General features: G+C 42.5%; 1 protein-coding gene across 1 annotated transcript in view; it reads left to right on the forward strand.

The window, feature by feature from the left end:
- Positions 1-14,792, forward strand: part of ptgir (prostaglandin I2 receptor) — a 49,138-nt gene extending 34,346 nt beyond the window's left edge. The window contains exon 2 of the mRNA XM_052044373.1: positions 13,427-14,792. Coding sequence (XP_051900333.1) covers positions 13,427-13,654 — 228 coding nt within the window. The 3' untranslated portion in view covers positions 13,655-14,792. The remainder of the gene's footprint in view (positions 1-13,426) is intronic.
- The last annotated feature ends 219 nt before the right edge of the window (positions 14,793-15,011 follow it).

The following is a 15,011-nucleotide window of genomic DNA, read 5'->3' on the forward strand; positions in this document are numbered from 1 at the left end:
GCAACTTCAGGAACATTGTTGTGTGTACTCTGATATGGAAATCCCAAAGTTTCTGTCAGTGATCCAACGTGGGTTTCTATAATTGTGATGTTTGCACCCTTCTCCGCCATGTTCAAGAAAACTCACTCGAACTAACATAAATTTAAGCTCTGCACAATACTTAGCTACATGAAGTCCGAGTAAGCTTTTAATAGTATTATAAACCATATTCCCTGCTTGGCAAAAAATCTTGTCCAAAATATTTATGTTTGTGTAGTGGTTTAACATTACGTTTCTCAAATTTTCAAGGATTTTAAAATCGTTATTTTTTTTAAAATCTGTTTATGATATTTAATCCTTTACTTTAATTGTGCTTGTATTAATCATTATTTAGCACTGTACCACATTTAAAATTCAATTAAAAATTGCCTCCTGGTTGTTGTAATGGGATTGGCTGCTCAGTCAAATTGATAACATCACAGCTGCTGGCCAGCAGGGAATCTCTTGATCTCTCTCCAGGCAGCAGCCATTATCAGCTAGAGGGAAGTCATTATCACGCCAAATTGTCGCAAATTCTGGGCCAAAACACAAGCAGATTCTCCCAGTGCAGTACTGAAGGAGTGCAGGAGGGCTGCCATTCAGTTATTAAAGTGCTCTATTAGGTGGACAGAAAAGAAGTTATGGTACGAATATGAAGAGCAAGGGCAGCTCTCCTCAGTGATCTAACTGATATTAATCTCCTTTGCAATATCACTGACACAGGTGATCTGATTATTGTCATGACGCTGCAGTACACATATTGGCTGCCACTGGAACTGAGGGGCTGGGCACTTGTAACAGGCTTTCAAACACTTCATGGGTACATTGCTTAAGGAGGAAACATGAGTAGCGTTGACACATTGCAAGGGAATGTGTTGAATTGATGGTACAATGAACATGGAGAAACACATGTCCTGGAGCAACACACACAAAATGCTGGAGAAACTCAGCAGGTCAGGCAGCATCTATGGAGGGAAGTAAACAGTCGACGATTCAGGTTGAGACCCTTCATCAGGACTCCAGCATTTTGTGTGTGTTGCTCCAGATTCCAGCATCTGCAGAATCTCTTGTGAAACACGTGTCCTGATTGTATTTACTGAATATATTCTGAATAAAATATATTTCTGAAATTAAAAAATAAATTAAAAATCACCGTCTACTCAGCAAGGAAGTTTAGAGTTACCACATAACTATACAGAGTCAATTGTTTATCTATCAGTTTAAGAGTTTGTCACACTGTAACCATGCACCGTCACTGTTCATTTGGCAGAGACAAGGTTAATCAGTGTGTAATTGTACAGTTAGTTTATTCAGCAGGTTGAGTGTTAATCTGTGTAACTGTACAATTGCTGTCAAGACAGCGGGTAAGGATTATTCGAGTTTTAACAGTAGAGTCGCTGTTTATTCTGCAGGTTAAGAGTTATTCATTGTAACAGCATACTGTCATTGTTTCTTTGGCAGGATAAGGGTTAATCAAGGTGTAATTGTACATAGTCATTGTTTATTCAGTAAGGTGAAGGTTCACTGTGGTGTGACCACAGAAGCACTATTTACTCTACAGGGTTTGGATTAATTGCAGTACAACTGTACAAAGTTGTTGTTTGTTCAGCAGGGTAGGAGTTACTATGTAACTGTACACAGTCAATGTCTACTTTGGCAGGATAAGGGTTAATTGCTGTGTGACTGTACAGAATCATGGTTTACTCAGAAGGGGTAAATGTTATCCGCTGTGTAACTGGAATTTCAGCAGCAGATTTAAACGAGGATGCCATTCAGTCTTCCAAATCTTCTCAAGAATGAGACTGGAATGGGGAAATATGCCGGTGCGGCTGACAGTGGTTATAAGTGTCTTCTTATCAATTTGTCCCTGTTCTTATAAACCCTCACTCCCTTTCTTCTAAGATTTTGAGCTCAAGATGTCTCTAAGACACTGGAACAAGATCCTCCCCCTAAACATTTAAAATACCATAAGTTTTCCATCTAGCATCTCCAGGTTCAAATGTACTGACAAACTTAGCTGCTGGCAGCAGCTGAGATCCTCACTGTGCTTGTGGTCCATGAGATCATCTGAATGCCCTTGAATAGATTCGATCTGTCCAAATTCCATACATGGAATTCATTGTTTATTGGGCAATGAACCCATTATGGGCCTGTGGTTGCCAATGGGTGTGACAAGAAGTGCTTGCACTTGCCCCATCACCTTTTCTGGTTCCCTGTCTATCCTAGCAGCTCAAGATGGACACGGCCAGGAGTCTGAGCATAGTTATGTTGACAAGGCCAATGTGTATTGCCCCTTGAGAAGAGAGTGCTGAGCTTCTTGAACCACTACAGTCCTTCGGTGAAGGTGCTCATACAGTGGTGCTGAGTTTGAATCCAGTGGTGATGAAGGAATAGTGATGTATTTCCATGACAGAACAGTATGTGACAGAGGGGAACTTTGAGTTGGTAGTGTTCCCATACGCCTGCCACCCTTAGCTGTAGAGATCACAGATATGGGAGATGCTGTCAGAGTAGCCTTGGCAATTTGATGCATGCTTTTTGCACTCATGATGAAGGTAATTAATGTTTAGGATTGTCTATGGAGTGCAAGTCAAGCACGCAGTTTTGTTCTGGATTGTGTTGAATGTTGATGGAGCTGCAGTCATCCAGGCGAGTGGGACAAGTTATATGTTTTCCTTGTTTAAATTACAGACTTGGAAGTGGGAGGATGACCCAAAATTGAGTGAGGGGCACGAGAAACACTTCTAAAACTTCCTCCCTACTGCTTATAAAATTCTCTAACCCTATATCCTACCCAGTTCCAACCAGAACTCTCTGTTCCTCAGACGTTAGCCTCTTGTCCCTCTCCCTCTTTTGTCCCACCATTGACTTCATGCCTGCATTTACTGGAGCTATAAATTTCCTCACCTCTCTCTCGTTTAGAACTCTCTTTGAAACCTACTGCTTTAAGAAAGCTTTTGGATGTGTTTCTGAATAGTTTCTTTGACAACATTTTCTATTATCTTCCTGTTCAGTTCCTTCGAATATGTTTCTGTGTTTAATGCAAGTGTCTGCTTCTTGTTGTTATTCAGCCCTATTATCAGCAGGCTCAGTTATGCCAAAACCTTATTGGTTGCTTCCCAACCTCCTCCCCAATATCTGTAAATATGAATTCATCAAAATTCTGCTACTTTATCCAAACTAACACCAAATCCCATTCACCATTATCCCTCACTTCTAGTTTAGCAATATTTAGATTTTAAAAGTTTTTATTGTTTCCTTATCCAACCATGACTTCTATCTCTGTAACTTGCCCCATCATCTTGAACCATTTAAGAGAACTGTGTTCCTTTCCAATCCCAGCCTTCTGGTCTTCTCTGATTTCTATCTTTCCGCCTCTGGCAGTCGTGCCTTCAGCTGACAAAGACTCTTAAGCTCTAGAGTTTCTTCCCTAAGCTTAATTCCCTCTCCTCCTTAAAGGTGTCCTATGCATCTATCTTAATAACAGCTTATCTGGCTCAATGTTCGATAATGCACCTGCAGTAGTATCTTGGCACGTTTTGCTGTGTTAAAGGTGCTATTTTAATGCACATTGTCATGAAAGGAGTAGAGTGCCAGAAGACACAGAGAGATAATTCCAAAGCTTGGGGCTTATCTTGATAAAGGCATGGTCACCAGCAACATGGCACAGGAAATTGGGGGTGAACTTTGGCCCTTCCTGGATTGTGCTGCAACCTCTTAAGTAAACCTGTTTCTTGGATTGGGACCAGTGATTCTTTGATTCTTTGTGCTATTTGTGTGGACTGTGCAGGAAAATGAATTACCCTTTATTTTTACCAGACATGGTTGGGAGTGAAAATCAATGAAACAGATGCAAATGGAATGATCAGGGGCACGCTGTGGCAATTTTACAGAGAAAGCAGCCAAACTCTCTCTTCCAAATTATATCTATTTTGCTTTTATAACTAATAACCAAGTGTTCAAAGGTGAGCAGCCTTGAGATAGGAAGCAATGCTACCTGATAACTTACTTTTACCGGGACTGAGTTTGATCCTGTGCTAAGTAAAATTAAATGACAGTTAAAACCTTGCATTTAAATACCATTTCTAAGTCCCCTTAAGATGTCACTGGATTGCTTTGAGTTATAGTTACTGATGCTATGCAGAAAGCAAAAGTTAAATGGATTGAATTTTATGGTTTCAGTTTTCAGGAAGGGCATTAACTTCATTCCTCCGCTTCCCTGTCCTGCATCTTAAAGACTAACTCTGTTTCTCTCCTATCCAAGTACGTTAATCAGAGAAGTTTATTGCAGAGAAGGAGATCATTTGGTCCATTGTACTTACGCTGTCCCAATCATAGGGTCATACAGCAAGGAAACTGGTTCACCAAGTCTGCACCAGCTATCAAATACATATTTACACTCATCCTACACTAATCCCATTTTATTCTCTCCACATTCCCATCAACTCCACCCAGATTCTACCACTCACCCATACATTAGGGGCAATTTACAGCAGCCAATTAACCCACCTCCTGCACGTCTTCCCTGGAGCATTTGGAGAAGCCCATGTAGTCGCAGGGAGAACATGCAAGTTCCACACAGAGAGCACTGGAAGTCAGGTCACCAGAGCTGAGAGGCAGTAGCTCTACCAATTACACCACTGTGCCACCAGAACTATCCAACCTAATCCTACAATTTTCCAACAATTAATCTGCAGCTGTGTGTTCACAGTTCTTCGACTACAATCCAAATTTATAGCTGTCGTGTTTTTTAGATAATGCTCCTGTTAAGCATTGGGTTATTTTATAAATAGAAGTTATGGCTGACCTCTGCATTGTTCTGTTGAACTGCATCTGATTTACACAGAGCTGGTATTGCAGTCACAGCAGAGCATGCAGTTTGGGAGCTGGCCTTGTTGGTGCAGTTTGGTTGCTCTCTTATGGGTCAAATGGTGCCAACAATTCCTGACAGGAAGCGGGGAGTAGAGCTGCCAGAGAACATCACCGACAACTCCTGGGTGTTGAAGAAGCATCAGGAATGCATTGAGAACCTGGACTTTGGAAGAATGAGAGGGGACCTCATTGAAACATATGAAATTCTGAGAGGGAACTGTTTCCACTAGCTGGAGGGGCCGAAAATCAAGGTTCGTAGTCTTAGCATGCAGGGTAAGAAATTTAGGACTGAGATGTTGAAAAACTTCTTCTCAGGTGAACCTGGGGAAATCTACTACCACGGAAGTCACTGAATATATTTAAGAAGGATACAGATAGATATCAAGATACAAAAGGCATCAAGGGGCATGGGAAGAGAGCAAGAATATGGTATTGAGATTGTATTGAATGGCAGAGGAGACTGGAAAGGCCAAATGGCCTGCTTTTACTCCTACTTTTATACTTTTCCATGTTTCTAACCATGAGTCTCTTGATCAAGAGCACACGGAGTCAAATGAAAAAGCTGGAAGGTGTGCACCACCTCCCATACTATCCATGTACCTGCCCACCTTGTCAAGTACCACCTGACCCATATGTGACAGAGTCTGGGGGTCCCATATAGGACTACTCAGCCACATCAGAAGCCACAGAAAGCAAGTCATCCTCAATTCTGACCAACTGCCTATGATGAAATGGTCAAGCTGGAAGATCCATCATGATCTATCTATTCCTGCTTCTATTTCTTAATTTAACGTGTACTGTCCTGGATTATTTTCCCATGCTTTCCTGGATGAATGTCTGACCTTCAACACACTGGTCCCTGCTAGTCACTTTTCAATTTACACAATTCATGTCTAAGCAAAACTAACCTTGAATGAACGTCTAGGTTGCTTCTTGTTGAACAATAATGTAAATACCTCAACAAACATATTTTGCAAAGCTATGCTGAACCATATGGTTCTAATATGGGAGAATGGCTCCAAAATATTTGGTTAAAATAATATTTATCAGACATTGTGGCATGTAGGTCTGTATAACAAAGGAAAAGTTATACCTCCTTCTCATTATTCTTTTGCCTGCGGGCACAAGGCACTTCACCCTGAGACCAAGGAAGACTCTCCGTTCTAAATTAAACTTCTGGAGGTAGGCTTTGATTGTGGAGATAGGCTCAGGCATTTCTCCTAGAATTACATCCAACACTTCTTTGGAAACAGTGTGTGTGGGGATCCGACCTCCAATCACCCCAGACTCAAGAGATGTATATTTTGTCTGCACGTTAGCTGCATGATTATTAGGTGCAATCATTCTGGGGCAGTCTTAACTCATTGCCATCTGTAGAGACACAGCAAGATGGCTGGTGCAGGAAAACTACACACATCCAGTCTTTATAGAATAGCTGGGCCAATCTAGTAGTTTTATCCTATACATAACCTGTGCTGTTCCTGCCCTGGAACTGTTTGATGAGACTACAGAAGGAGCTTTACTCTGAATCAAAATCAGTTTTATTATCACTGACTTATGTGACATGAAGTTTGTTGTTTTGTGGCAGCAGTACAGTGCAAAGACATAAAATTACTATAAATTACAAAAATAAATAAATAGTGCAAAAAAAGGAATAACGAGGTAGTGTTCATGGGTTCATGGACCGTTCAGAAATCCGATGGCAGAGGGGAAGAAGCTGTTCCTGAATCACTGAGTGTTGGTCTTCAGGCTCCTGTACCTCCTCCCTGATGGTAGTACCGAGAAGAGGGCATGTCCCGGATGGAGAGGGTCCTTAGTGATGGATGCAGCCCTCTTGAAGCATCTCCTCTTGAAGAAGTCCCCGATGGTGGGGAAGGCTGTGCCCATGATGGAGCCGCTGAGTTTACAACCCTCTGCAGTCTCTTGCCATCCTGTGCATTGGAGGTTCCTAATCTGTGCATCTCATCTGTGCTGTTCCTGGCTGGAATTTGTTTTTATTTTTTTAGAGGGAGCTTTACTCTGGCAGCCCCACCCCTGCAATTGTACAGCCTCTTCTGACTTCCTCAATAGCCTTCCTGTATGGAGCCATACGTACAGATGTTCTTCTGCGACTAGATCCTTTCTCCCCTTTCCCACCAGCAAAAGTACATGGAAAACCGTGTCTCTCTGCAGCTCCTCTCAACTGCAGAGTTCCCACATACTGCAATTAGCTGTTCCACATTGATTGGAATAAGATCATGTCCCTGATCTGGAAGAGTTTAATGGGACAGGGTAAAGGGAATTTTATTGTATACCTAACTCATTCTTGTTTCTTTTTCTTCATTTTATTGCCAAACATCTTGTGTTATCCCTACACTGGGAATATTTGACAAGACAGTGTCAGAATCAGATTCAGATTTATTATTGCTGACTTAAATGATGTGAAATTTGTTGTTTTGCAGCAGCAGTATAGTGCAGGCATAAAACTACCAAAATAAATCAACAGTGCAAAAAAACGGAATAACGAGGTAGTGTTCGTGGGTTCATGGACCGTTCAGAAATCTGGTGATGGAGGGGAAGAAACTGTTTCTGAATCATTGAGTGTGGGTCTTCAGGTTTCTGTACCTCCTCTCCGATGGTAGTAATGAGAAGAGGGCATATCCCGAATGGTGAGGGTCCTTAGTGATGGATGCCGCCTTCTTGAGGCACCGCCTCTTGAAGATGTCCTCGATGGTGGGGAGGGTTGTGCCTCTGATGGAACTGATGGAGAGTCCACAACTCTCTGCAGTCTCTTGCGATCCTGTGCATTAGGGCGTCCATACCAGGCTGTGATGCAACCAGTCAGAAATGCTTTCCACCACGGTATGGTAGCGTAGCGGTTAGTGCGATGCTATTACAGCGCCAACGATCGGGGTTTGATTCCCGTCATTGTTTGTAAGGAGTTTGTACGTTCTCCCGTGTCTGCGTGGGTTTCCTCCGGGTGCTCTGGTTTCCTCCCACATTGCAAAGACGTACGGGTAAGTTAATTTGGGTTTAAAATGGGCAGTGTGGACTCGTTGGGCCAGAAGGACCTGTTACCACGCTGTAAATAAAATTTTAAAAAAATACACCTATAGAAATTGGTAAGAGTCATCTGGGGAGGGTATGACCTGTACGAAAGGGACAGATTACACCTGAACTTGAGAGGGACCAATATCCTTGTGGGCAGATTTGCTAGAGCTATTGGGGAGGGTTTAAATTAGATTGGCAGAGGAATGGAAACCAGAGTGTTAGGTCAGATGAATGAGCAGTTGGTGTAAAGTTGGATGTAATGCGCAGAGAGACTGTGAGGAAGGATAGGCAGTGAATAGGGCATAAGTGCAGTTGATGGGTTGAAATGTATTTAACGTAAGAAGTATTAAGAATAAGGGTAATGAACTTAGAGCATGGATTAGTACGTGGAATTAGATGTTGTGGCCATTGCAGAGACTTGGCTGTCGCAAGGGCAGGATTGACTGCTTGATGTTCTGGGGTTCACATGTTTCAAAAGGGACAGGGAGGGAAGTAAAAAGGGGGGGTGGCATTGTTAATTAGGGATAGTATCACAGCTACAGAAAGGGAGGACGTTGTGCAGGGATTGTCCACAGTCATTGTAAGTCAGAACAGGAGGGGAGCAATCACTCTACTGGAAGTATTCTATAGGCCCCCTAATAGCCAACGGGACATTGAGGAGCAGATAAGTAGGCAGATTTTGGAAAGGTGCAAAAATAACAGGGTTGTTGTCATGGATGACTTCAACTTCCCCAATATTGATTGGCATCTCCTTAGTGAAAAAGGTTTATATGGGCAGAATTTGTTAGGTGTGTCCGGGAAGGATTCCTGACACAGTATGTGGACAGGCCGACTGGAGGAGAGGCCATACTGGATCTGGTACGAGGCATTGCACCTGGTCAGGTGACAGACCTCTTGGTGCGCGAGCTTTCGGAGACTTGACCGCAGTTCCCTGACCTTTAGCATAGCCATGGATAAGGATAGGAGCAGACGATATGGGAAAGCTTTTAATTGGGGGAGGGAAAATTATGCTGGCAATAGGCAAGTACTTGGGAGCATGAATTGGGAACAGATGCTCTCAGTGGAGGATGACTAGAGTGAGGGTAGGACCGCTCAGGGATAAAGGGGGAAACGTGCCTGGAGGCGGCGGAGGTAGGTGAGGTCCTTAATGAAAACTTTGCTTCAGTGTTCACTAGGGAGAGCGACTTTGATGAATGTGAGGTCAGTGTAGAACAGGCAAATGTGCTCGAGCATGTTGACGTTAAGATACAGGCAGTATTGGAGCTTCTGAAAAACATTAGGATAGATAAGTCCCTGGGCCAGATGGGATATCCCCCAGGTTACTACTGAAAGCGATGGAAAAGAATCCAGAGAAGTCTGAAGTGATACACTTTGGAAGAACGAACTTGAAGGTGGGGTACATGGTTAATGGTAGGATTCTTAGCAGTGTGGGGAAATGGGGATCTTGGGGTCCAAGTCCGTAGATCTCTCAAAGTTGCCGCGCAAGTTGATAGGGTGGTTAAGAAGGCGTATAGTGTGTTGGCCTTCATTAGTCAAGGTATTGAGTCCAAGAGCCGCAAGGCAATGTTGCAGCTCCATAAAACTCTGGTTAGACCACACTTCGAGTATTGTGTTCAGTTCTGGTCGTCTCATTATAGGAAGGACATGGAAGCTTTAGAGAGGGTGCAGAGGAGATTTACCAGGATGCTGCCTGGATTAGAGAAGATGTCTTATGAGGATAGCTTGAGCGAGCTAGGGCTTTTCTCTTTGGAACGACGCAGCATGAGAGGCGACTTGATAGAGGTGTATCGGATTATGAAGGGCATAGATAGAGTGGACAGCCAGCACCTTTTCCCCAGGGTGCCAATGGCCAATACCAAAGGACATCAGTTTAAGGTCAGAGGAGGAAAGTTTAAGGGAGATGTCAGAGGCAGGTTTTTTTACACAGAGAGTGGTGGGTGCCTGGAACACACTGCCAGGGGTGGTGGTGGAGACTGATATAATAGGGACATTTCAGAGACTCCCAGATAGGCACATTGATGTAAGCAAAATGGAGGGTTATGGGCTGTGTAGGAGGGAAGGGATAGATTGATCATGGAGTAGATTTATACAGGTCAGCACAACATCGTGGGCCGAAGAGCCCATACTGTGCTGTACTGTTCTACGTGCTATGTTCTTTGGTGACATACTGAATCTCCTCAAACTCCTAACGAAGTAGAGGTGCTGGGGTGCTTTCTTCATGATGGCATCTATGTGCTGGGCCCAGTATACATCCTCCAAGATGTTGATGCCCAGCAAACACGGCGTTGTGGAGGAAGCTTTACTCTGTATCCCCTGCTGTCCCTGTCCTGGAAATGTTTGACAGGACAGTGAAGTGGAAGCTTTACCCTGTATCAAATCCATTCTTTTTCTTAGTTTCAAAATATAGTTTATTCATAAAAAATTCTGAAATATCTAAATACAGAAGACAAGTTAAAATTTTCACAAATAATGTTATTCGTTTATCTAACATTAACACGTCATCAGTTATCATCCCCTTACAAACAAAAGTAAATATTTCATTGGATTTTAACACAATTTTCAATTAATTTGTATGTCCAACCCATGCCACCTCTGCGCTGGGAATGTTTAATGGGATATTATAGAGGAAGCCTTACTCTGTATCTTATCCAATTTTCTTTTTAATAACAAATCAATTTTTTGTTCAAAATTGAAGCATTATCAAAAATTTGCTTCTATCAGATCATAGCTGAGAATACCTTTTCTCACTCTAGTTGTCTTCCATTCATAATTTAATCCATTTTAACAGAACAAATGTCTTTGGTGTACTGTCTAAAGCAATGACACCACATGTTCAGACTGAACTTCTGGGAACATTTGACAGGTCAGTGTATAGGGGGCTTTACTCCATATCTAACCTGTGCTATCCCTGTGAGAGTTTGAAGGCACAGTGTAGAGGGTATTTTACTCCATATCTAACCTGTGCTATCCTTGCCCTGTGGGTGTTTGACAGCACAGTGTAGAGGGTGTTTTACTCCTTATCTGACCTGTGCTGCTTTGGCCCCGGGATTGTTTGATGCTGGTACTTGATGTGAATTAGGAGTTTGTTTTTTGAACATTAACATTTCTCATGTGACTTGTGCTGACTTGCCAGAAAAACAAGATAAAACCAAGATTAGATGCCATCTCATCCAACGAAGTGCTTTACGACATCTTAATGTTATCTTTGATATGCAGAGAAGTACGTAGGAAGTGACTGTTAACCACTTTTAATGGTGAATAGTGAGCCACAAAATTTTGATTTTTGTTTACTCTGCAGACAACAGTAAAGATTCCATTGTTCTTATGAACAGTGCAATTCCGTTTAAACACAGCTGTGAAGTGTTCAAGTTACTGCTGCGCTGCAAAAAAGACCAAAAATACAGCATGCGTTCATTGGGAGATTTTTTTGAAGATCATATTTTAGATATGTTGAAACACATTTTTCAATACTACATTCTACCATTGCTGGTCTTACATGCTGCTTCCATTTTCTTTGTCCCATTGTCAGCCATGCCTCCTCATATTTTCCGTATTTCCTGAAGGTCCACCGAGTCTACACCCGCTCTCAGAGCAATCTCATCGATCCCATTCCCTTACTTATTTCCATTCTCTCTCACGTGCCCTGCTGCTCCTACCAACCACCAACGGTAGAGATAATCTACAGTGGTCAAATAACCTTTCAGCCAGCATGTCTTTGGGATGTGAGAACCTACATGGTCACAGGGATGACATTCCAACTTCACACAGACACTGCCAGAGGTCAGCATTGAACCCAGGTCATTGGAGCTGTGAGATAGCAGCACATTACGCTGTTCCTACCGTCCATCTCAAACTTGAGATCTGGAATTTTCTCCCTCAGCCTCTCTCCTTAAAAATACATTTCCTTTAAGTCTTCAGTCCTTATTTCTCTTTATATGGCTGTGTCAAATTACGTCTGATTACATTCCTGTGAATTAGTTTGGGACATTTTGCTGTGGGAGCAGCATATAATGATTGGAAGTAGTTGTATACCTCGTAAAATAACAGGTTTAAAAGTGATTTGCAAATGGCACCCTAAATGCATACCTTAATGCACTTTGAGATGGTAACAGAGACAACATTTTTCTGAATAGATCTATAATATATTAAAAATACTTTATCTGCATGTGCTTGCTGTCAAATGTAAACATAGCAAATCACTAGGTGTATATTTATAATGGAAAGTACCTCTGTAAATTTGTCACAATGTCAGTAAATGGCAAAACCCTGAACAGCATTGATGTCCAGAGGGATCTTGGGCTCCTAGTCCATAGCTCCCTGAAAGCAGCAACATAAGTAGATAGGGTGGTAAAGAAGGCATATGGCATTCTTGAGACAAAAGAAATTCTGCAGATGCTGGATATATCTGGAGCAACAAACAAAAAGTGCTGGAGGAACTTAGCAGGTCAGGCAGCATCCATGGAGGGAAATAAACAATCGACGTTTTGGGCTGAGACCCCTCATCAGGACTGGAAGGGAAGACAGCAGAAGCCAGAATAAGAAGGTGGGAGTGGGGGAGGAGTGCACACAGGCAGGGGATGAGTGAGTTCAGGTGAGAGGGGGAAGGTAGTAGGTGGGGGAGGGGGAGAAGATGTAATAAGCTGAGAGGTGATCGGTAGAAGAGGCAAAGGGCTGAAGAAGGAGAAATCCAGTAGGAGAGGGCAGTGGACCATGGAATAAAGGATGGGGGAGGGGAGAAGAGGAGATGACGTCCCTTATTCCCATGGCTCCCTTCCCCCGCCTTGATAACCTGCCCACCTCCTCTCACCTTAAAGCTATGCCCTCCTGTATTTGACATTTCTACCCTGGCAAAAAGACTCTGTCTACCCTATTTGTGCCTCTCATCATTTTATAAACTCCTTATCAGGTTTCCTCTTATCTTCTGACACTCCAGAAAACAATCCAAGTTTGTCCAACCTCTCCTTATATCTAATACTCTAATTCAGGCAGCATCCTGGTGATCCTCTTCTGCAGCCTCTCCAAAGCCTCCACATCCTTGCTGTAATGGGGTGACCAGAAATGCACGCTATACTCCAAGTGCAGCCTAACCAAAGTTATATGCAACTTTTATACATTGTTTTCTGTTTCCTTTCTCCCTCCTTTTTAAATAGTGGAATCATCTTTGTAACAGGGGAGATACATATTCGTTGGTATATCTAGGGGAATTCCCCTGCTCTTTGAAATAGTGGTCATGTGATCTTTGTGGACAAAGCTTAGCATATCATGTGAAAGATGAGACTCGAACCCACAACCTTCTAGCATCTGCTCTGCATGTCGAACTGAAAGCACCAATGATCAATTATGTTGATGTCAGTCAAGCTCCTTCTCAATTGCCATTTGTAGTGTGATTTATTTCTTTTCTTTTCACCATACTCTGCGGCCAAGTGATACAAGTGATGTCGATTCAGCCTGTTTCATGAACTGAGTATCACTTAACTTTCTGTTTCTCCTTAATTGCACCATCTAGATTCGTGGATTTGTCAATGCCATCAGACCTGACAACGTTGACACAAAGGACCTTGTGGCTTTCCGCTTCTACTCCTTGAACCCCATCTTGGACCCCTGGCTGTTCATCCTATTCCGGAAGTCCATGTTCCGAACCATTCAGCAGATACTTTGCTGCTGTTTCTCCAGCTCAATCACAAGCAACAATCTTCAAGAACCATTAAAGCATCAGAGCATTTCCTTGTGCTGACTAATGGTGAAGGAGGGGAGGGAAGGTTTGGGACAGGGGCTTTAGGGTGGGCTAGATAAATCAGAGAGAGCTGGTACGGTGGGTATCCACAATGAGATTTTACCAGAGTGGTGTCCCCGTCAGATGATGGAGAGCACTGGGTTCAAAGCACGGGGAGAGACTGCCCAGATTGGCTTCTGTTGCTTTTATTACACTCGATGCCTTGGCAGGAGCTAACTTTGTCACATCAATATGCATCTCACCATCTGCGCCCCCCCCCCACCCACCCCCAATCCCTCAGCTTCATAAGTTAGCCATTCAGCCAGATCGATCAGTACTAACCCAGGCTCAGCTGAATTATAAGAAGTGTGGTTAAAGCCAAAACCATAATGTTAATAGGATTGTGGATAGGACCACTTGATACTATGACCACACAGCTGTATAATAATATTATGATGCTCAGACACTTTATTGTCATTCTGTCAAGGTCTAAGAAACAGAGAACCCTGTGTTTTAAAGCGTAGCTTCAACAGCATTATGTACAAAAAGATTAAGAAATATTTATAATAGTTGTTGCTTATTCTTCGCCGAACTTAATTTGTACATAATATCAGGGTAGCAGAGCTCCTCCCTATGGCTGTAAAGAGTACTGCAGCACACTGCTTGGTTAAGGGGTGGTGTCTGATCTGTGTGTAACTTTATGATCTGTTCTAGACCATAAGTGACCATGGTTGTATGTAGTTGTTACTTGTGTAGTTGTTTTGTGGGTATGTCTCTGACCCATTAGTGACTGTGCAATTTTGTAAGGTCTGTACGTGACAATGGTTTGTGTGTCCCTTCTGTCAGTGACTATGGTGTATGTGTGCATGTGTGTATGTGTGTGTCTGTGCATGTGTGTGTTTCAGAGTGTATGAGTGTGTGCATGTCCGCTATAAAAGTGTTGGTAGTATTTGTGTGTGTGCATCGGATCTATAAGTGACTGTATTGTATGTTACCTGTGATTGTATGTTGTCAATAAATAATTAGAGCATGTGTGTTCTCTATAAGTAACTGTGATTGTTTCTTCAGTGGATTTGAATAGTAGTCCCAATGTGCATGTTTGTTTACTACAATGATGTCAAAACCACAAATCCTTTCCCTTGAACTAGTGTCAGAGTAAAATTAAGACATAATTCAAATCACTTATAGTTAACTGAGTCTTTCACTGTTTTCTGCTGCTGTTCTTGCCCTTATGTTATTGAAACTTTGGTTCAGGAAATGTTTAACCAGAAGAGGAAATGACAGGAATGTACAAACAGGAAGGGGATTATGATGTTTGCTGTCCTCCAGAAATTATATCCACAAACGTAACCTTTACAATTGATAAAATCAACAAGAT

This window comes from Pristis pectinata, chromosome 35 (genome assembly GCF_009764475.1).
Source record: "Pristis pectinata isolate sPriPec2 chromosome 35, sPriPec2.1.pri, whole genome shotgun sequence".
Taxonomy (NCBI): Eukaryota; Metazoa; Chordata; class Chondrichthyes; order Rhinopristiformes; family Pristidae; genus Pristis; species Pristis pectinata.